The 22,247-nt window shown below is 44.7% G+C and overlaps 1 protein-coding gene across 2 annotated transcripts in view; it reads right to left on the bottom strand.

Annotated features, from left to right (window-relative positions):
* Window positions 1–22,247, bottom strand: part of LOC137538314 (protein CBFA2T3-like) — a 386,498-nt gene that overhangs the window by 29,640 nt on the left and 334,611 nt on the right. For both annotated transcript variants that reach the window (XM_068260399.1, XM_068260400.1), the window contains exons 5-9: window positions 22,001–22,242; window positions 19,011–19,100; window positions 14,278–14,462; window positions 10,116–10,351; window positions 4,294–4,364 (exon numbers count right to left, since the gene is read on the bottom strand). In XM_068260399.1, coding sequence (XP_068116500.1) covers window positions 4,294–4,364; window positions 10,116–10,351; window positions 14,278–14,462; window positions 19,011–19,100; window positions 22,001–22,242 — 824 coding nt within the window. The remainder of the gene's footprint in view (window positions 1–4,293; window positions 4,365–10,115; window positions 10,352–14,277; window positions 14,463–19,010; window positions 19,101–22,000; window positions 22,243–22,247) is intronic.

The raw sequence follows: 22,247 nt of genomic DNA on the forward strand, positions 1-22,247 counted from the left end.
CCTCAAAAAAAGCCCACTGCAGACAGACACGCGAGAGGAACGCAATGTGAACAGGGCCTCAAGGAGCGTCTTTATAAAGAGTATAGGCCATGCTGAGAATCCCCCATGAAGAGATGGACTAGTCCAAAACCTGTCGGTAATGTCAGATTTCTACTACCTACTGAGAGAAGTAATTTATGGCTCATTTTACTCAGGAAGAAATGTACTTCTTATTTGTATGTTACGTAGTTATTTGGGTTGAAAAAAGACATTGAGTTCAACCAGAGAACGTGTTTACATGTATTTAAAATGTTACATTTTTTGGGGATAGAGGTCCTTTAAAAATATTTTGCCACTACCAAGCAGCTGTATAAATTCAGTGAGGTGAAGTTATACCCAGAATCCTGTACATATGAATTCCCGGCTTGTACTGAGCGATGTCAGATTATCTGTGTACATAAATGCAGATTATCTCCATGCTCAATAAGCATAATTGCATCACTTTAGCACCACGAGACTCATTATGCAGCTGTTAATCGTTCCAGTAACATAACTAACACTGCGCATTGTTGTAATGTGTGGAGGGTGGCGCTATAACGGCCTCTACAGTACGGTGCTGAGATGTGTACCAACTCCACAGCCCTGGTAAGTATTAGACGGAGGAGTCGGAGCAATTTTGGGTATCTGGAGCCGGTGGTTTCATGACCTGAGGGTTTGGAGTCGGAGTATTTTTGTACCAACTCTACAGCCCAGGGCCGGTTCAAGTAACAATTGGGCCCGAGGGCAAAATTAGCCTGGGGGCCCCCCAGCAGACACCCCCCCCCCCCCCCCCGAACCAAAAAGCATCAGAGGCCTTTTGTTGCAGCCAAATTTCCCTCCTGGGCCCCTGAGCTGGCTGCTGACCCTCCCCCAATCCCCTCCCAACTTAACAGACTCTGCAGAGTCCCTGGGGAGCAACAGTTAAGATGGGGAGGGACAACTTAGGGGCCCTTCAGGCTCTGGGGCCCTGGGGCAATTGCCTATTTTTTCCTATGGTAGCTCCGGCCCTGCAGCCCTGGTAAGTATTAGACCGAAGAGTCGGAGTCGAGGAGTCGGAGTAATTTTGGTTACATAGAGTCAGAGTTGGAGTCAGATGATTTCTGTACCGACTCCACAGTCCTGCACATCTGGCAATAGAGGTGGCTACAAGGTGAAATGGTCATGTGTGGCAAGCAGCTGTCCCCGAGATGGCGCTGGCGTCTGTGGGCTGGACATTGTGGCTACTTGCCTATTGGTTTAAGGCTCGGTTCACACTGGATGGATCAAAAACGGATCCGTGTAAAAACTGATCCATGAAACCGATCTGTTTTTATTTGGCATCAGTCTTTGACCCACTCCGTTAGCCTGCGGTCAATGCAACATGTCCATTGCTCCGGAATTATTGCAGCCTTCCTAAACTTGCGGTCCGTTTGGCGGATACGCTCTAAAGGGGCCCATACACTCAGCCGATTAACGGCCGATCGATCGAAATCAATTTCAATCAATCGGCCAGGGTGGAAAATCAAAATCGATCTGAAGAGATTGCTTATCAATTTGCATTGGCCCCAATGCAAATCTGATGGCAAAAAAAGGCCATCAGATCGATTTTAAATAGATTTCAAACTGAAATCTATTGGAAATCTGTTCCTAGTAAAAAATGTTCCTAAACACATCAGATAGATCAGAAATCTAACGGATGATCTATCTGCTGCTAATCTGACGAGTGTATGGCCACCTTTATGCTGGGGATTCACGAGCTGGGACGCGGCTGGGGTCAATCCGGCGGCTAATCGGCCCCCAGATCGACCCGTGTATTCCCAGCATTATGCTAGCTACACATCATACAATTTTCTGTTAGATTTACCTGCCAGATAGTTAATTTCCAAAATGTTGGAAATTATCTATCTAACCATCTATCTGCCTGGCAATTAGGCATTGTTCTACTCAGCAGGAGATAACCAGAAGACAATGCACCAGAGATAATCACCAGTCTCTACAGAAAATAATTTATACAGGAAATCTAAAACAAAAATCTAACAGAAAATTCTATGGTGTGCATTAGGCATAATGGAGCAATATGAACAGATCCACAGGTTAACATTGGATCCATAAAGCCCCATCTACACGATACGATTATTTGTACAATTCGATCACGATTCTATTTACGATTCGATTAAATCCGACATGTCTGATCGGGATTCGATTCAATTCGATTTGCCATAGTTTTGCAATGGCAAATCAAATTGAATCAAATCGAACCCCGATCCAACATGTCGGATTTAATCGAATCGTAAATAGAATCGTGATCGAATTGTACAAATAATTGTATTGTGTAGATTGGGCTTAGGATCCGTTCCGGTACAGTCAGCTATATACCCCACCCTATATACTGTACATACCGTGAACTCTGTATTCAATTTTTCAGAGGCAGGGAGCACACATAACATAACATAACATGAAAGGCTGCGTTTTATGTCATGTTTTCATTTTATGTTGTGTGCATTTTTGGTGCATTTGCGTTTTTCTACCGCAGATGCGTTTTTCAAGCGTTCGCTTGCGATTTCATGGGTTTGCAGTTCACATATAAAAAAAATGCATGGAAAACGCATACGATTGCATTCTTATTGACTTTCATTATGAGCATTTTTGATGACAAAAGCAGCGTTTTTGAAAATGCACGCATATAAAACGCATATGCGTTTTTATATGTGTTTTTCCCAGCGGCCCATAGACTTCCATTAGCGACAAAATTGCAGCGTTTTCCACTGTGGCGTTTTCTGCTTTGTGCGCACCGAGTAAGAAGCAGTCTGCGTGTCATTTTGTTGTATTTATTGAATCACTGGCGAACTGAGGGGGCTATTCCGGGTGTCTGGAACCTCCCCCCTGCACTGAGCTGTGTATTCAGCCAGGGAAGCCCGCATAATATAAACAGCCTCATTCTCCCTCCCTTCTTACTTCTGGTGCTTCCCTCCAGCTAATAGAATGAGAGAGGCAGCCCAGCTTCCCTCACAAGAAGATGCAGCCTGCAGTGAGAGAATGTTGATTATGGAGTCCTGGACTCTCCACAGCACAGAAGTGTCAGACATGATGAAATTAGAGTGCAGGCAAGCTGGTAAATATGCACAGCATGATGCAGAGCTTGCCTGGACTCAGGGTCTGTCGGCAAACATCTGTCTGGTCTCTCCCCATTGTTATAATGACTGCATGTGTGGATAAGGTGTTTAACAAGCTGAAAAGTTTTTGACAGTCCCTAGACTCCAGGAGGGCTTCTTTCTGACTTGTGTGAGAGACTGACAGGGACAGGAGTCCGATTACAGGCAAGTAGCCTGTCTGATGTGGGACTGCAATACAGATAAGTTCTCTGCTCCATCTCAGGCTATTCTCAATTTCTCTGCTCCTCTCTCTGGGCTGGTGCACGCCAAAATGACAATAGCAATCGCTAGCAATTTGTGAGTGTGATTTTGTGAAGTGATTTTCAGAGCGATTTTTGAATGAATTGCTCAAAAACATGCTACATGCAGTATACCTGAGATTTTGAAAAAATCACAACGCTGCTGTGGGAACACCCTCATAGGGTAACATTAGCCAAGCGCTTTTCAAATCACTGTTGATTTGAAAAACGCTCAGAAGCCCTCTTGGTGTGCACCAGCCCTCCCTCATTCACCTTTGTTTCCCTCTTCCCCTAGAGCTGGCTGTGTGTTCTTGTCATACAGGAAAGCTAAATAAAAGTGCAATCCTGGTGAGGCAAAATATTATTATTTAGTATTTATATAGCGCCGCCATCTTCCGCAGATGCATATATCCCTGCATCATATGGGTATCGCTTGCGCTATGTGACACTATGTAGCATATTCCACTGAATTGTCCAAACTAAGTCTATCTCCTGTTCCTCTCTTGGGGAGTTGTTCCAGCGCTGTACCCCGTTCAAATTTGCTGCTTCCAGAAGCCCTCAGAAACACTCGTGTCCTTGAGTACTTCCAAAGATAGGCAGCTCCGTAATACGCCAGCGCACTTTTGTACATGGACAGTATGGAGCCACCTGTATTCGGAAGCACTCGGGGACATACGTGCTTCTGGACCTTTCAGGACCCCCCCCCTTAAAAATCCTGCGTTTGCCCCTGTGAATGGGGTATTTTATAAGAAGCATTCAGCCACGCCCTTATCATGCAGGGCGCCATAACAGGTGGATGTTGGACAGGTATAGCTGCATCACTGTCTATCTGCTGCTCCATATGTCTCCTCTTTGCAATAGTAACACCAGCTTCCATATACAGACTGTGCAATCTGCATACTCACATTGTTCAGGTGTTTCCATTCTTCTGCCCATTCGCGCTCTGTTAGTCGGTGATCAATGACCTCGTGTACAGCTGATAGAGAGAAATATGAGAGGTTTACTCACAGCACACCCACAACTAGACACATTCAGCCTTACATACTCCCTATAGATGTACACAAGACACCTCTGTGCTCCAGTAGACATTTTGTCACTTGTATGTGGTTTTCAAGGGGTAAAACTCATGGTGTACACTTTATTAGATTGTGAGCTCCTCTGAGGACAGTCAGTGACATGACTATGTACTCTGTAATGTGCTGCAGAAGATGTCAGTGCTATATAAATACATAATAATAATATGGTAGGACATTACACTATGACTATGGTAGGATTACATTGTGAGCTCCTCTGAGGACAGTCAGTGACATGACTATGTACTCTGTAATGTGCTGCAGAAGATGTCAGTGCTATATAAATACATAATAATAATATGGTAGGACATTAGACTATGACTATGGTAGGATTAGATTGTGAGCTCCTCTGAGGACAGTCAGTGACATGACTATGTACTCTGTAATGTGCTGCAGAAGATGTCAGTGCTATATAAATACATAATAATAATATGGTAGGACATTAGACTATGACTATGGTAGGATTAGACTGTGAGCTCCTCTAAGGACAGTCAGTGATATGACTATGTACTCTGTAATGTGCTGCAGGAGATGTCAGTGCTATATAAATACATAATAATAATATGGTAGGACATTAGACTATGACTATGGTGGGATTAGACTGTGAGCTCCTCTGAGGACAGTCAGTGACATGACTATATACTCTGTAATGTGCTGCAGAAGATGTCAGTGCTGTATAAATACATAATAATATTATGGTAGGACATTAGACTATGGCTATGGTAGAATTAGATTGTGAGCTCCTCTGAGGACAGTCAGTGACATGACTATGTACTCTGTAATGTGCTGCAGGAGATGTCTGTGCTATATAAATACATAATAATAATAATATGGTAGGACATTAGACTATGGCTATGGTAGGATTAGAGTGTGAGCTCCTCTAAGGACAGTCAGTGACATGACTATGTACTCTGTAATGTGCTGCAGGAGATGTCAGCGCTATATGAATACATAATAATAATATGGTAGGGCATTAGGCTATAACTATGGTAGGATTAGATTGTGATCTCCTCTGAGGACAGTCAGTGACATGACTATGTACTCTGTAATGTGCTGCAGAAGATGTCAGTGCTATATAAATACATAATAATAATATGGTAGGACATTAGACTGTGACTATGGTAGGATTAGAGTGTGAGCTCCTCTGAGGACAGTCAGTGACATGACTATGTACTCTGTAATGTGCTGCAGAAGATGTCAGCGCTATATAAATACATAATAATAATATGGTAGGGCATTAGGCTATAACTATGGTAGGATTAGATTGTGATCTCCTCTGAGGACAGCCAGTGACATGACTATGTACTCTGTAATGTGCTGCAGAAGATGTCAGTGCTATATAAATACATAATAATAATATGGTAGGACATTAGACTGTGACTATGGTAGGATTAGATTGTGAGCTCCTCTGAGGACAGTCAGTGACAAGACTATGTACTCTGTAATGTGCTGCAATAGATGTCATTGCTATATAAATACATTTAATATTATGGTAGGACATTAGACTATGACTATGGTAGGATTAGAGTGTGAGCTCCTCTGAGGTCAGTGACATGACTATGTACTCTGTACAGTGCTGCAGGAGATGTCAGTGCTATATAAATACATAATAATAATATGGTAGGACATTAGACTATGACTATGGTAGGATTAGAGTGTGAGCTCCTTTGAGGACAGTCAGTGACATGACTATGTACTCTGTACAGTGCTGCAGAAGATGTCAGCACTGTATAAATATTACTAAAATAAAAGACTGAAGTTTGCCATCCGACAACAACAGGCACCTATAAACCAGGATGTGAGTTTAGGGGGTGGGTGAGCGAGTGACATATGGGGTGTGATCAAGCTATTACACGTTAGTGCTGTCACAGCTTGCGCGTTGGCTAGTGACAGCCTTTTTGCATATGGTGCAGCGCAGAGAGCACGTCAGCTGATGTTAGAGTGACACAGCCAGCGCTATCTCATCCATCCTCCCTCCCTCCTGCATCTGCCAGATTGCCATGCAATGGAAGCCAACATCCGCCCTGCGTGCCAACCTCCGCTGGAACCCCCGGCTGGTACGGAGCACCAGATGTGTAAACACACAGCAGCACCCTCTGTTTATTACAGTCATTCCCTCCATTATTTCCATTGCAGCTGACAGCCCTGATTTCCCTATACTTAGCGGCAATTATTGACAAGCTGTATCGCTTTACTGTGATCTCATGATTAATTAACGGAGGGAGGGAGCCTCGAAGCGAAATGATAGAAGTGGCGTCTCCTTAGTGCACGTCTAGCGTACGATACAACAGTGATAACCCGACTTCAGAGGGACATGTACAGGGGGGCTCTGACCATGGTACAACGGATGCTTTGATTTACCAACGACCTGCCGATACGAACGGCTCAAAAAAAAAAAAATCAATTTAAAATAAATTACCATATTTTTCGGACTATAAGACGCTGCTGACCATAAGACGCACCTAGATTTAGCGGACAAGAACCAGGGGAAAAAAATATACTAAACCTGGTGCATCCATGGTGAAGGGACATCTTGTGGATTATGCCCCCTTTGTACACTCATGCCCCCTTGTACCTCTCGTGTTTCCCTGTGTCCCCCTTGTGTCCTCTATGCCCCTTTGTGTCCTCTATGCCCCTTTGTCCCCCCCTTGTGTCCCCCTGTGTCCTCCTCTGCATGGGCACAGTGCTGGGATTCCCTGATGTTGCAGCGGGTTGGAGGTTAGTATTGGCAGGAGATCACAAGTCAGGAACTCCCTGCATTTGGACTATAAGACGCAGTGACTTTTCCCCCCACTTTTGGGGGAGAAAATGTGAGTCTAATAGTCCCAAAAAATACAGTAAGTTTTTTTTTTTTTTTAAACTAGTAAAATTACATTTTGTTGTGGTTGAAGGGCTGAAGAAGGAAACATGTGATTGACGTGGGACATGGCAAGCGAATGGAGCGCATCGTCTAAGGCGGATGCATTTGGTAAACTGTTAAAGGGACTCCGAGTAGTGCAGAAACTATGGAAAGATGTATATCATTTTAAAGCTCTCTTTCTCCTCTTTCCAATGATATATAAACAGCTGCCCTATGCCTTTAAACTTTTGCTATTTTCGCGTTCTAAATTGCCACGGCCGCGATTTCGATCGCGAAAATAGAGAAAACTAAAAGGCTGCAGGCCGCGGTTTAGGTGTCGCCAGAAAGAGGAGAAAGAGAGCTTTAAAATGATATCCATCTTTCCATAGTTACTTGTATTACACAGGGCGACTTTTTCTCAAAGTCAGCAGCTCCATTCAGCAGGAAAAAGTCGCCCTGTGTAATACAATATAACTATGGGAAGATGGATATCATTTTAAAGCTCTCTTTCTCCTCTTTCCAATGATATATAAACTGCTGCCCTATGCCTTTAAACTTTTGCTATTTTCGCGTTCTAAATTGCCACGGCCGCGATTTCGATCGCGAAAATAGAGAAAACTAAAAGGCTGCAGGCCGCGATTTAGGTGTCGCCAGAAAGAGGAGAAAGAGAGCTTTAAAATGATATCCATCTTTCCATAGTTACTTGTATTACACAGGACGACACTTTCCCCAGTGTCAGCAGCTCCATTCAGCAGAAAAAGTCGCCCTGTGTAATACAAAGTAACTATGGAAAGATGGATATCATTTTAAAGCTCTCTTTCTCCTCTTTCTGGTGACCCCTAAATCGTCGCCCTACGCCTTTTCGTTTTCTCTATTTTCGCGATCGAAATCGTGGCAGCGGCAATTTCGATCGTGAAAATAGAAAAAACTAAAAGGCGTAGGGCGGTGGTTTATATATCATTGGAAAGAGGAGAAAGAGAGCTTTAAAATGATATGCATCTTTCCATAGTTTCTGCACTGCTCGGTGTCCCTTTAAGTTAACCCCTCCAGCCATGGGCAGCCCAATCTCATTTACATTTCTATTCCGAGTAGCTGAGTACTGGTAGCTATTCGGTAAGATCAACCCTGCTGCCTGGTTTTCTGTACAATTTCATCCTAAAAATCTGATCAAATGATCGCATCTCAGGTTATTATTGTACCGTTAATGGTACAATACGCAAGATTCACCAATGTATGCTACCCTGCAGCTATCCATCCAAATTTGCTTCCCTATATAGATAGTCATCCAGATTTGCTACCCTACAGATATATGCATTGGGATTTGCTACCCTACGGATGTATTCATTGAGATTTGCTACCTTACAGATATTCATTGTGATTTGCTACCCTACGGATGTATTCATTGAGATTTCCTACCTTACGGATAATTATTGAGATTTGCTGCCCTACAGATATTGAGATTTGCTACCCTACGGATGTATTCATTGAGATTTGCTACCTTACGGATAATTATTGAGATTTGCTACCCTACAGATATTCGTTGAGATTTGCTACCCTACAAATATTGAGATTTGCTACCCTACGAATATATTCATTGAGATTTGCTACCCTACAGATATTCGTTGAGATTTGCTACCCTACGGATATATTCATTGAGATTTGCTACCCTACGGATATATTCATTGGGATTTTCTACTCTACGGATGTATTCATTGAGATTTGCTACCCTACGGATATATTCATTGAGATTTGCTACTCTACGGATATATTCATTGGGATTTGCTACCCTACAGATATTCATTGAGATTTGCTACCCTACGGATGTATTCATTGAGATTTGCTGCCCTACGGATATATTCATTGAGATTTGCTACCCTACAGATATTCGTTGAGATTTGCTACCCTACAAATATTGAGATTTGCTACCCTACGGATATATTCATTGAGATTTGCTACCCTACAGATATTCATTGAGATTTGCTGCTCTACAGATATTGAGATTTGCTACCCTACGGATATATTCATTGAGATTTGCTACCCTACGGATATATTTATTGGGATTTGCTACCCTACGGATGTATTCATTGAGATTTGCTGCCCTACGGATATATTCATTGGGATTTGCTACCTTACGGATATTCATTGAGATTTGCTACCCTACAGATATTCGTTGATTTGCTACCCTACAAATATTGAGATTTGCTACCCTACGGATATATTCATTGAGATTTGCTACCCTACGGATATATTCATTGAGATTTGCTACTCTACAGATATTCATTGAGATTTGCTACTCTACAGATATTGAGATTTCCTACCCTACGGATATATTCATTGAGATTTGCTACCCTACGGATATATTCATTAGGATTTGCTACCCTACAGATATTCATTGAGATTTGCTACTCTACAGATATTGAGATTTCCTACCCTACGGATATATTCATTGAGATTTGCTACCCTACGGATATATTCATTGAGATTTGCTACCCTACGGATATATTCATTGAGATTTGCTACCCTACGGATATATTCGTTGAGATTTGCTACCCTACAGATATATTCGTTGAGATTTGCTACCCTACAGATATTTGTTGGGATTTATACAGAGTTATGGAATGTGATGTGCTGTATAAGTTGTTATTAGTAACGATAGATATTTGTTGTCCTGTTATTGGCCAGAGACAACAGACCTTGTGCATAAAAGGGAGGAGGCTTCGTGTAAGACAGAAGAGGCCCACAGATTGGTATACACCTGGCAAACTTTCTTTGGGTGCTCTGTTCGCCTCCCTGCACACACCACAGAGTCTCTCACCTGCCTGCCGTTGGCGGTCTCTGATTTCCCGGGGGTCCGTGTGCCGGTAGTGATGCGCCAGTACCATGTCCTCCAGGCGGTAGTGCTGAGTAGGGGGCGGGGTGGGGTGCGGGAGTCCATTGGTGGGAGGGTGGAGAAGTCCGTTACTGGGACTGTATCTCTGGGCGGGGCTTGTGGTGCAGGGACGCTTGGCCAGGTGTTCTGAGTGGAGGCCATCCTGTGCATTCTCTTTGGTCCTGAAGAAGAACGTTTTGTTGTTACTGAAACAGGAAATAATAACTTATTCTAAAGATAAAACAATAAAACCTGAAGGACCTCTTCCTCATTTGGGGTTAGTGAGTAGAGCCATGTTGACCAAACCCTTCAAGGTTTAGCTTCCAACTCACAGTTGCTATTTACCTGTAGAGACACTATATAGTAATTTATGGAAATGCCACACTGCACCAGGGCCCCTGGCCTAGAGGGGGCCACTAGGGTCCCTCCTCCATCCATCTTATTAGCTATTAATTGGTGCCATCCTGGTAATGAACACTTCTATATGTTCACTGCATGGTGGTAATCCTTAAAGGGACTCCGAGCACCTCTCATGGACATACCTTTAAGACTCCGAACAGTATTGCAAAGTACTTAAAGATGCATACCATTATGTAGCTTGTGCTCTCCTCTTTCATTTGATGCCTGAATCGCCGTTCTACACCAAATAGTTTTCATTCTATTTCAATTTAAAAATTGTGGCTGCCATCTTGGCTATGTTATAACTTCCGGGTCACCCCTGTCTTCTCTGTCAGAGAAGTGCATCACTGAATGAAGCAGGAAGAGGAAGTGACACGCATGGCCATTGCAAGAGGCTCCTCCAGAGGGGTCATGACTTTGTTGGAAGTTGTATGGCTTAACCTCCTTGGCGGTAATCCCGAGCTGAGCTCGGGGTATGCCGCCGGAGGTCGCCGCTCAGGCCCTGCTGGGCCGATTTTGTTTCTGAAAAAAGCAGCACACGCAGCTGGCACTTTGCCAGCCGCGTGTGCTGCCCGATCGCCGCCGCTCCGCGGCGATCCGCCGCGTGCAGCGGCAAAAGAGGGTCCCCCCAGCCGCCCGAGCCCAGCGCAGCCGGAACAAACAGTTCCGGCCGGCGCTAGGGGCTGGATCGGGCGGCTCTGACGTCAGGACGTCGACTGACGTCCATGACGTCACTCCGCTCGTCGCCATGGCGACGAGGAAAGCGAAACAAGATAGGCCGCTCATTGCGGCCTATCTTGTTACTTTCGATTGCCGGAGGCGATCGAAAGTACGCTTCCGGAGCGCCCTCTAGTGGGCTTTCATGCAGCCAACTTTCAGTTGGCTGCATGAAATATTTTTTTTTTAATTTAAAAAAAACCACATTGCAGCCTCCCTGGCAAAATAAATAAACCGCAAGGGAGGTTAAAGGCATGCCCATGGGAGGTGCTCGGAGTCCCTTTACCAAACTGTTTCCTTACTCTGATTACACCTCTCTGACACTGCAGCTGTCCTTGGTAGGTTTTGGGGCTCCATATCAATAGAGTGCTTGGGGCCCCATGTAAAACTCACACTGGGGCCCCAAATAGTTCAGTAAATTACAAAAAAATTGCATGACAATTCACTAAGATTTTTACCTCATGGGGCATTTCATCCAGTATTATAGGAATTTTTCAGTATTTCATGGGTTATTGTGGTGCACGGAGAATGGATGTAAGATGTGATACAGGCAGCTATGTTTTATTACTATGCTGACAAGTAAAGGGCAAGTCCAAGCTGCGTAAAATGAACATAACATTTGTATCACCTCAAAGCCATTAGTATCTTATTAACCATTTTTAATTACTACGTAATAGTATTGTGAAATTAGGGAAATATGTGTTTAATTAGTAACTTTCTTAGGCCTTCTTTCCATGGACCCACCGGTAGGCAGTGAAATGCCTCTCAAACTCTCTCAACTGACTGCTTGTTGCTGCCTGGTAACTGCTGACTGCTGCCTGGTAACTGCTGACTGCTGCCTGGTAACTGCTGACTGCTGCCTGGTAACTGCTTGTTGCTGCCTGGTAACTGACTGCTTGTTGCTGTCTGGTAACTGCTAGTTGCTGCCTGGTAACTGCTAGTTGCTGCCTGGTAACTGCTTACTTCTGCCTGGTAACTGTTTGCTAAGCACACAGCTCAACAGTTCGTGGAAAAGAGGCCTTACTGACAGCTCCAGGCTGAAGACACCGGACATCTCACTTGTGTAAGGCCTCTTTTCCATGGACTGTTGATAGGCAGTGAAATGCCTCTCAAAATCTCACAACTGCTCACTGCTGCCTGGTAACTGCTTGCTGCTGCCTGGCAACTGCTCACTGCTGCCTGATAACAGGCCTCTTTTCCACGGACTGTTGAGCTGTGTGCTCAGCAAGCAGTTGCCAGGCAGCAGTGAGCAGGCAGTTGTGAGAGTCTGAGAGGTATTTCACTGCCTATCAACAGTCTGTGGAAAAGAGGCCTTACCGCATGTTCTAATGTTTGTGAATTGACATTTATGAGATATTTACCTCACAAATCAGTAATTTACCTCACAAGTCTGTAATTTAGCTCATTAGTCAGTCATTTCAGGTCCCCATGCAGTAACAGCCTAAAGGTGCATACACACATCAGACTATAGTCTTTGGAAAATGAAAGATCACAGACCACTGTTACCCCCTTCCATGTAGTATGAGAGCCATACTCTACACAGTCTATTCTATGGAGCTGAACTCCCCATCAGACAGAAATCTTTGCAAGATGCTGCACACACAGATGCTGTAGACATTTAACAGATCAGTATCTGCAAAAGATCTGTTCCTGCCAAAAATCCATTCCGGCAAATTGCAATGATAGTCTATGAGATCTGCAGATCATCATACACACATGATTTAACTGACATTCATCTGCAGATCAGATCCACCAGGATGGATTTTCAGATCTGCGGATGATTGCTTGATCTGCAGATGAATGTCAGTTAAATCATGTGTGTATGATGATCTGCAGATCTCATAGACTATCATTGCAATTTGCAGGAATGGATTCTTGGCAGGAACAGATCTTTTGCAGATACTGATCTTTTGTGTCTGTACAGCATCTGTGTGTGCAGCATCTTGCAAAGATTTTTTTCTGATGTGGAGTTCAGCTCCATAGAATAGACTGTGTAGAGTATGGCTCTTATACTACATGAAGGGTGGTAAGATTGGTCTGTGATCTTTCATTTTCCAAAGACTATAGTCTGATGTGTGTATGCACCTTTAGGCCTCTTTTCCACGGGCAGTTGAACTGTGTGCTTAGCAAGCAGTTACCAGGCAGCAGTGAGCAGTTGAGAGGGTTTGAGAGGCATTTCACTGCCTATCAACAGTCGGTGAAAAAGAGGCCTGAGGCCCCATTCACACTTGAGCATTTTGCCGGCGATTTCGGCAAAATGCTCAAACGCTAGCGCTTTTGAAATGGCTAGTGTAATAAAACCCTATGGGCCTGTTCTTACTTGTGCGATTTGCGCTAATCGCCGCAAATCGCCCAAAATCGCAAAACGCAAATGTGTAGCCTGCACCATTTTCAGGCGATTTCCCAGTGATCACGTTTCAGTGTTATAGAAGCGCTAAACGCAATCGCGGAGAAATCGCTGCACTGTCCAGTGATTTTTCCGCATGAAATCGCGGAAAAATCACTCCCGCACTTTGCGCTTCTAAGTGTAAATGGACCCTCAGTGAATTGACACGTCATAAAATGTTCAGTAAAATCAGCTGCTTTCTGCTTTAGCGAATGTGGTCATGCTTAGTGATTGAAGCCGGTCAGATGGCTGCCTACCCGACAGGTGCGCTCCTGCACTGGGCATGTTACACTCTAATAGCAGCACGGAGTTCCTGGCCTGGCTGCCAACATTCCACAGATTGCTCCTCAGCCATAACAAGGCGCCTGTGGGACTGACCTACTGAGGTTGGAAATCATTCAGCAAACGGTTCAGCCAAACAGGAATGCATAAAAAAAATGAAACGTCTGTATCCTTATATGATCCATGGAAGAGTTGATAACTTTGGCCGCTTGGCAGACACAGTTTATTAAAGTCCAGTCCAGGTTTTCTGGATCACTTATGTGATCCAACCTTCATAAATCACTCCCCATAGCTCTGTGTCCACATGCTGGTGGGCGGGGTTACCTGTCAGGGGTCCGCCTCTTGCCGTTCTCATTCACGTCCAGTAAGAGGTCGGAGGAGTCGCTGGGCGAGCTGCTGATGCTGGTGTCCAGCAGGAGCTGTTCGTGTTGTGCCAGGTACTGGGCGGGGCTCTGCTTGGCGAGACGTGCGCAGTGGAGGAGCTCGCGCTGCAGCAATGGGAGGTTAGCCTGGAAAAGAAAATCCAATACAGGGGGTCAGTGAGGGAGCTAAAAGCTGAATGCAATGACAATGGATGTGCTATGCCACCAACAGTCAGCTGTGCCACCAACAGTCAGCTGTGCCACCAACAGTCAGCTGTGCCACCAACAGTCAGCTGTGCCACCAACAGTCAGCTGTGCCACCAACAGTCAGCTATACCACCAACAGTCAGCTGTACCACCAACAGTCAGCTATGCCACCAACAGTCAGCTATGCCACCAACAGTCAGCTGTGCCACCAACAGTCAGCTATGCCACCAACAGTCAGCTGTGCCACCAACAGTCAGCTATGCCACCAACAGTCAGCTATGCCACCAACAGTCAGCTATGCCACCAACAGTCAGCTGTGCCACCAACAGTCAGATATACCACCAACAGTCAGCTGTACCACCAACAGTCAGCTGTGCCACCAACAGTCAGCTGTGCCACCAACAGTCAGCTGTGCCACCAACAGTCAGCTGTACCACCAACAGTCAGCTGTACCACCAACAGTCAGCTATGCCACCAACAGTCAGCTGTACCACCAACAGTCAGCTATACCATCAACAGCTATACTACCACCAACAGTCAGCTGTGCCACCAACAGTCAGCTGTGCCACCAACAGTCAGCTATGCCACCAACAGTCAGCTGTACCACGAACAGTCAGCTATGCCACCAACAGTCAGCTATGCCACCAACAGTCAGCTATGCCACCAACAGTCAGCTATGCCACCAACAGTCAGCTATGCCACCAACAGTCAGCTATGCCACCAACAGTCAGCTATACCACCAACAGTCAGCTATGCCGCCAACAGTCAGCTATGCTACCAACAGTCAGCTATGCCACCAACAGTCAGCTGTATCACCAACAGTCAGCTATGCCACCAACAGTCAGCTATGCCACCAACAGTCAGCTATGCCACCAACAGTCAGCTGTGCCACCAACAGTCAGCTGTGCCACCAACAGTCAGCTGTGCCACTAACAGTCAGCTGTGCCACTAACAGTCAGCTATGCCACCAACAGTCAGCTATGCCACCAACAGTCAGCTATGCCACCAACAGTCAGCTATGCCACCAACAGTCAGCTGTACCACCAACAGTCAGCTATGCCACCAACCGTCAGCTATGCCACCAACAGTCAGCTATGCCACCAACAGTCAGCTGTACCACCAACAGTCAGCTATGCCACTAACAGTCAGCTATGCCGCCAACAGTCACCAAAACACCATCAGTCAGCTATACCGCCAACAGTCAGCTATGCCACCAACAGTCAGCTATGCCACCAACAGTCAGCTATGCCACCAACAGTCAGCTATGAGATCCACGGATGGGAACACACTAGGCGGTGCGTGAAAAGTTGCGTTTTGCTGCTTATGCGGTTTTTATAAGTTTTTGATATGCGTTTTATGCAAATCTTTGGGAATGTGGCCACTATAAAAACAAATTTTCGATGTCCTCTCTGGCTCATCACTAAGAAGTTAACAGGAAGCGGAAATGCATCATCAAACTTGGTGTTTATACAAAAACGCATAAAAAAGCGATAAAAACACAATAAAACGCTATACCTCTGCGTCACCATTGACGTACATTATGTGTGTTTTAGATGCGTTTTGGAAAAATATGCAGCAAATTCTGCGTTTCAAAAATGCCCAATGCAGAACGCAAACAAATGTGCTTTTTTCATGCGGCCCTTTGACGTACATTATGTGCATTAACGCTGGCGTTTCTGCCTAGTGTGTTCCTACCCTTCATCTAGTGCACTGACAGACATAAACTCAGATGTCAGTTAGCTGATGATATATACAGAAATGAAAGAGGTTTAACGTTCCGGCCCAGGAATCACTTTGTCATATATTTCCTGTGGCACAGACTCTAAAAGTTAGAAGCTGCGAACCTCTCAGACAGCTGTCTTTTGCCCCGCCCCCATGCATCATGGTAGCAGAAGCCCCACCCACAGGGTCAGCCTTTAAAGAAGAACTCTGAGCATTTCAGTTGGGTTACAGAGACCCTCATACAAATAAATGTATGTTACTCCTAGAAAATGATGACTGTTAAAAAAAAAAAAAAAGTCACCCAAGGTCTCCTACTGAAGCAATATCCTCTGCATACACTCTGCTACTGCATGCTATGAACAGGAGAGGGTCTCACAGAAGGAGGTTGTGTCATGTGACCTTTTGAACTGCAGACGCTTCACCTTCACTGCTGTGTACATAAAACAACCTCCTTCTGTGGGACCGCCTCCTGCAAACTCAGCACTGGTCAGTCTGTCAGTTCTAACAGCTGCAAAGAGCAAAGCTCTATGAGAGGTAAAATTTAAGATATGTGTACAAATACTAATAAGTACATTCCTCCCAGATTAAATGCACTTTAAATTACTTTATTTCTATGTTGCTGTCCCTTACAGAAGGCATCAGAAATCTGACAGGTTTTGGAATAGTCCATCCCCTCAGGGGGGATTTTCAGTATCTCCTTATTCTTTACAGTAGCAATCCCTGAAAGCATCTCTACAAAGAAGCCTGCTCATTTTCACACGGTCTCAGCAGCTGTACAGAGCAACTAACATTAAGTAAGTACATTTCAAATTAAAGAAAGCACTGAGAATCCCCATGAGGAGATGGGACTAGTCCAAAACCTTTCAGACTTCTACGGTCTACTGTAAGCGACAGGAACATAGGAAAAAAGTAATTCATAGAACATTGAAATCTAAGAGACATTACTTATAAGTACAGTATGTGTACACTTGCATTTAAAATTTTTCAATTTTTCGTGATTCTGGTCCTTTAAGCGAATGCAAATTACACATTGTTTGAGAAATCCAGGTGAATGTCCCTGCCTCAGCTGTGCTGCTTCATGTCATGTGACCATTTCACAGAAAAAAGTCATACTTGGCTACTGCGCTTTCTATTAGAGATGCTAACAATTCTGGATCATGGTTACATAGTTAGTTGGGTTGAGAAAAAAAAGACATCTGTCCATCGAGTTCAACAAAAAAATATTCAGTTCGGATGAAGATTTAAAGGGACAGTGACATGCCATTTAACACAAGATAACCATGTATATGTACAGTCCCAGTCCTACACAGAACTACTTGTGCTCCTTTTTTAGTTCTGGGTTAAGAATCCAGGGCGTTACTTGCTCTGCAGTCGGAACTGCATGTGTCTCACTGGTAACTAATTACAGATCATAAAACGCCTGTTTGGCTCAGAAAAACACGTGTGAGTGCAGGGAACAGACAAAACGTTCAATGGTACAAGGTGTGCCTATATGGGAGCTGAATAAACATGATCATGAGCCCAAGAAAGTCAAAACTTAACACTTCAATTTTTAAGCCTTTAAAGCAAAATATGACCCATGGGATTCCTGGGAAGTCTTGTTTAGGGTTAGGACTGTAGATATGGCTGTTTATCTGATCAGTTTATATCCTTTTATAGTAGTGAACATTGTATGGAGCTTGAAACTGGGCCAATCAAATCTCGTTCCTGATGAGCTGGATGTTCCAAGCGGCAAAAATGGCGTGGGGAACAAATGGCGCCGATAAATCTTTTAAAACTAAAAGAAGTTTAATAATTCAAAAACTAAATGAAGTAACTTTAAAACGTTATTTATCGTTGGTCTGACCCTCGCCCCTCATGTCCTGCTGTGTTCCCTGGTCACTGTCTTCTGCCTCCCCCCCCCCCCCCCCACCCCCCTCGTCCAATTTTAATATAATCCTACACAAGCAGATCTTACGAGCAGCTTGTAGATGTATCTGCACACTGGAGACTTTCTGATCCACCAATCACGCGAGGCGCTGCTCCACAACCGCCAATCACCGCCACTCATTTCTCTGCTCCGTCTGCTAATTGCACCCAATGCTCCCGCCTCCGAGACCATCGCGTCCAATTAGCAGACGGAGCAGAGAAACGAGTAGCGGTAATTGGCGGTTGTGGAGCGTGATTGGTGGATCAGAAAGTCTCCAGCGTGCAGATACATCTACCAGCTGCTCGGAAGATCTGCTTGTGTAGGATTATTGTAGGATTACACTCCAGGCCGGAGTAGAGGATGTACACTGGACACTTCTGTTTAAAGGGAACCAGAGACGAAGCACCCTTGTGTATTTTACCATTTATATCAGTAAGAACATTAGAGAAAACACTTACCATGCTCTCGGTTTCCTCCTCACTGCTAAAAGTGTCTGTTATCAGCTGTGATAAGAATCCCGGACTGAGCATTCAGTCTGGCTTTGCTGGGAATAATTATAGCTGAGTCATTATAGCAGAGCCACAAGGGGGCAGGCTTGGGCTTGAAAAGACACCAGAGAAGACAGACTCAGCTATAATCTTTCCGTAGCAAAGCTAGACATGATTGCTCAGTCGGGGATTCTTATCAGAGGTGATAACAGTCAGATTACACAGAGAACAATGAAACAAAGAGCAGATTAGGTGTTTACTGTCATGTCCCCACTGATTTATAAGGTAAAATACAAGAGGGTGCTTCATCTCTGGTTCTCTTTAAGAGATCAGAAGGATGAATGACCTATGACAACAGAACATCTGTACCTTTAAGAATGGGATGACAAAGGGGCGGAGAGGGAAGTTTGTTGCTTCTTGTAATTTGGAGTGAAATTCTTCGATGGTGAGGGTGGAATTCTGGAAGAAAGACAATACAGAGATGTAATAATCGGATAACATAATATAATCCTAACATTTGTATAGAGCTTTTTTCCTGTTCTCTTTCTGAAAAAGTGGAGGCACCATAGGAAAGCCATTCTTATGTTTATGCGTGCGATTTCACACGTGACTTGTGATCAATACCCAACACTTGTCGCAGGTGGATGGATGTTAATCGGTTTATTGTATGTGATAAATGATTGCAAAATTAAACTGCACCAGACTGGTTGCTTTCAGTTGACACAGATCTGTCAGGCCGAACGCAGCCTACCTCACTGTTTGATGTGCCCTGACAGAGAGCTTCCTATGACTATGATTTTCTCAGGGCTCATTTCCACTATCGCGAATTCGCATGCGTTTTTCGCATGCAAATTCGCATAGCAATACAAGTGAATGGGACTGTTTCCACTTGTCAGGATTCCTGTGCGTTTTTCTGTGCAGAAAAAATTCGGATGGCAGAGCCATCAGAATTCGCATACCGCATACCGCTATGCGAATCGCATACAATGCATTTAATAGGAAATTCGCATGCGGTTTGGGTATGCGAATTTTCATGCGAATTTTCATGCGAATTCGCATAGAAACAATGGAAAAAGCACACCAGCACTGCCATGGTTAAATTCGCATACATCGTCATCCATGCGAATTCGCATGAAAATTCGTATACACCCGCATGCGAAATTCGCATCCGCATGCGAATTTTTACCGCGGCGATTCGCACCGCACAAGTGGAAATGCAGCCTCAGAGTCTATGCATATTCAGAGTTCACATTGCCCAAAAACTACATCTCCCACAATGCACTTCGATTCTGTGACCCCCAGAGTGACATCCTGCCACTAGAGTGCAGTGTTTCTACTTCAGAGTTCCAAGCTAGTTTTTCAATGAGCTGAGATTAGAAGTATTTACAATCAATCCCAAAAAAGCAAAGAAAAGTTGATTGCATTTCAGTTGGAACAAAATTACTACAATCTTTATCTCAGCAAGCAGAAGCTGATTGCTTAGTCGGTGTCAGAAATGATATGATGGACAGATTACTCCTTGTGAAATAACCAAATGCCGTCTGGTGATGTTTCAATAGGCAGGTGATCTACGGTGTACAAATGTTGGCCTTATTTACTAGACACAATGTGAGGGCCCTTTTCCACTAGCGGCAATTGCGATGCTGAATCGCAAAATCGCAAACCGCTATTGTGATTTTGAAATCGCTACGGTTTGCTTTTTAACATAGGAATTGCGGTAGGTAATTTCCACTACCGCGATTCGTTTTTGACTCAAACGCGAACGCACCGCGGAGCGATCTTTGCCACGATTTTGCTATGCAGTGCATTGCATAGCAAAAACGTGAACGCAATTGCCGGGAAGTTTCCTGCACTTGTGATTCAGCAATCGCTAGCGTTTAGCGCGAACGCTAGCGATTGCCAGTGGAAAAGGGCCCTGATGGTGATCCACCAAAATTTGGATTCATCTGGACACTTCTATGCTGCATATCCTGTATATGCCCGGCACAAGATAGATAGCTGATCAATCAGGTATGTTGATGGCAATATATCACTTTGGCTAGGAAAATTCGATATTTTTTTTTTTTGCCATTCTCACACAATTTATTTTTTGCACAATTTTTCAGAAGAATAGAGCCTGGCACCAGTTCCATAATCTGCAATGATTTTAATATAAATCCTCAGGAATAACGAGTATTATTACCCACCGGGGGTGACGAGGATCAGCCTGACAGACGTTTCACGGCTTCATCAGAGACCAAATGATAAATATGATCACAAAGCAGAGAGACCCACGAAAGGAATGTCAGGTCGATCTTTGTCACCCCTGGTGTGTTTTACTACTCGCTATTCCTGAGGATTTACATTAATGGATGGTTCGCACTAGCAATCGCTAAAGGCAAACGCAATCGCCTAGCGATTTTGTGGATTTTTTTCTAGTGATTTTCTAGCGCTTTCGGGCGATTGTGTCCAGAAAAAAAGCGATTTTAAGCCATTTCAGAGTGTAGCGATCAGCCAGTGATTGATGGGTAGTAGTTTTTATTTGAAAAATAATGGGAAAAGCGCAAAAAAAATAAAAAATCGCTGCACTAAAAAAATAAAACGCGATTTTAAAGCGATTATATACTTGTAATGGAAGCGCTATCACTTCAAAACTGCTGCATGCACGGCATTTGCGATTCCTAAAACCGCAAATCGCTTCAATGAGAACAGCTCCATTGAAATACATTGCTGTAGAGCTTTTCCAGCGATTTGCCTGATCGCCAGCGTTCCGAAACACTGCCAAAATCGCTAGAAAAGCGCCCAGTGTGAAATAGCCCTCAAGTTGTTGCAATTTGTGGAACTGGTGCCAGACTCTGTTCTTCTGAAGAATTATGGAAGGGACTGTACATTGCCATGGAGCACAGTTCGGACTTAATCAGGGCCAGATTTGGATATTTTATTACCCAAGACCCGCTGTCGCCAACCCCGCCTCCCCCTCAACCTCCCTGTCCTGTACACAACCCATCCTGTATGCTCCCTGTCCCATTGGTTACCCTGGTCCTGTGCTCTCCATCCTGTGTATTTCCCTGGTCCTGTCCTTCCCCCACTCTGTGATATGCTTGGGGGGTGCGTCACTGCTGGCCCCTGTGGAAGCAGGCTGGGCGCAGACTGGGATTGTGACCACTGTGGTTTACATGTTTGGAAGTTAAACTGCCTTAGTGAGCCAGCCCACTGCCCGCCCCTTGTTTCCTGCTGCCCTAGGCCATGGCCTTGCCTCAAATCCAGCCATGGACTTAATGACCCGTGTGTTTGCCCGCAGTATGAAGTGCCAGCTGTCCTGATCTTCCTCTTGTTTTTTGGCCTGAGTTCTGACGAGCAGGTAACGTTGCGGTACTCACCACCAGTCCCAGCACCAGAGTGCGGACACGTTCCCCGATCTCCGGTGAGATGTCGCTGCCGAACTGCTGCAGTGTGGTCAGGAAACGTTTGAGCTTGCTGAGCTGCCGGGCCCCGCAGGCTGGGGGCAGCTGCTGATTGGTTAGTGCGGCCGATGATGATGCGGAGGGTCCGTTGCTGAAACCATTAGGGGTGGAGGGGGCTCCATTGATGGCGGTGGGAGAGTGACTGCTCCCGTTCATTACTGTG

Source organism: Hyperolius riggenbachi, chromosome 11 (assembly GCF_040937935.1).
Source record: "Hyperolius riggenbachi isolate aHypRig1 chromosome 11, aHypRig1.pri, whole genome shotgun sequence".
NCBI classification, from domain to species: domain Eukaryota; kingdom Metazoa; phylum Chordata; class Amphibia; order Anura; family Hyperoliidae; genus Hyperolius; species Hyperolius riggenbachi.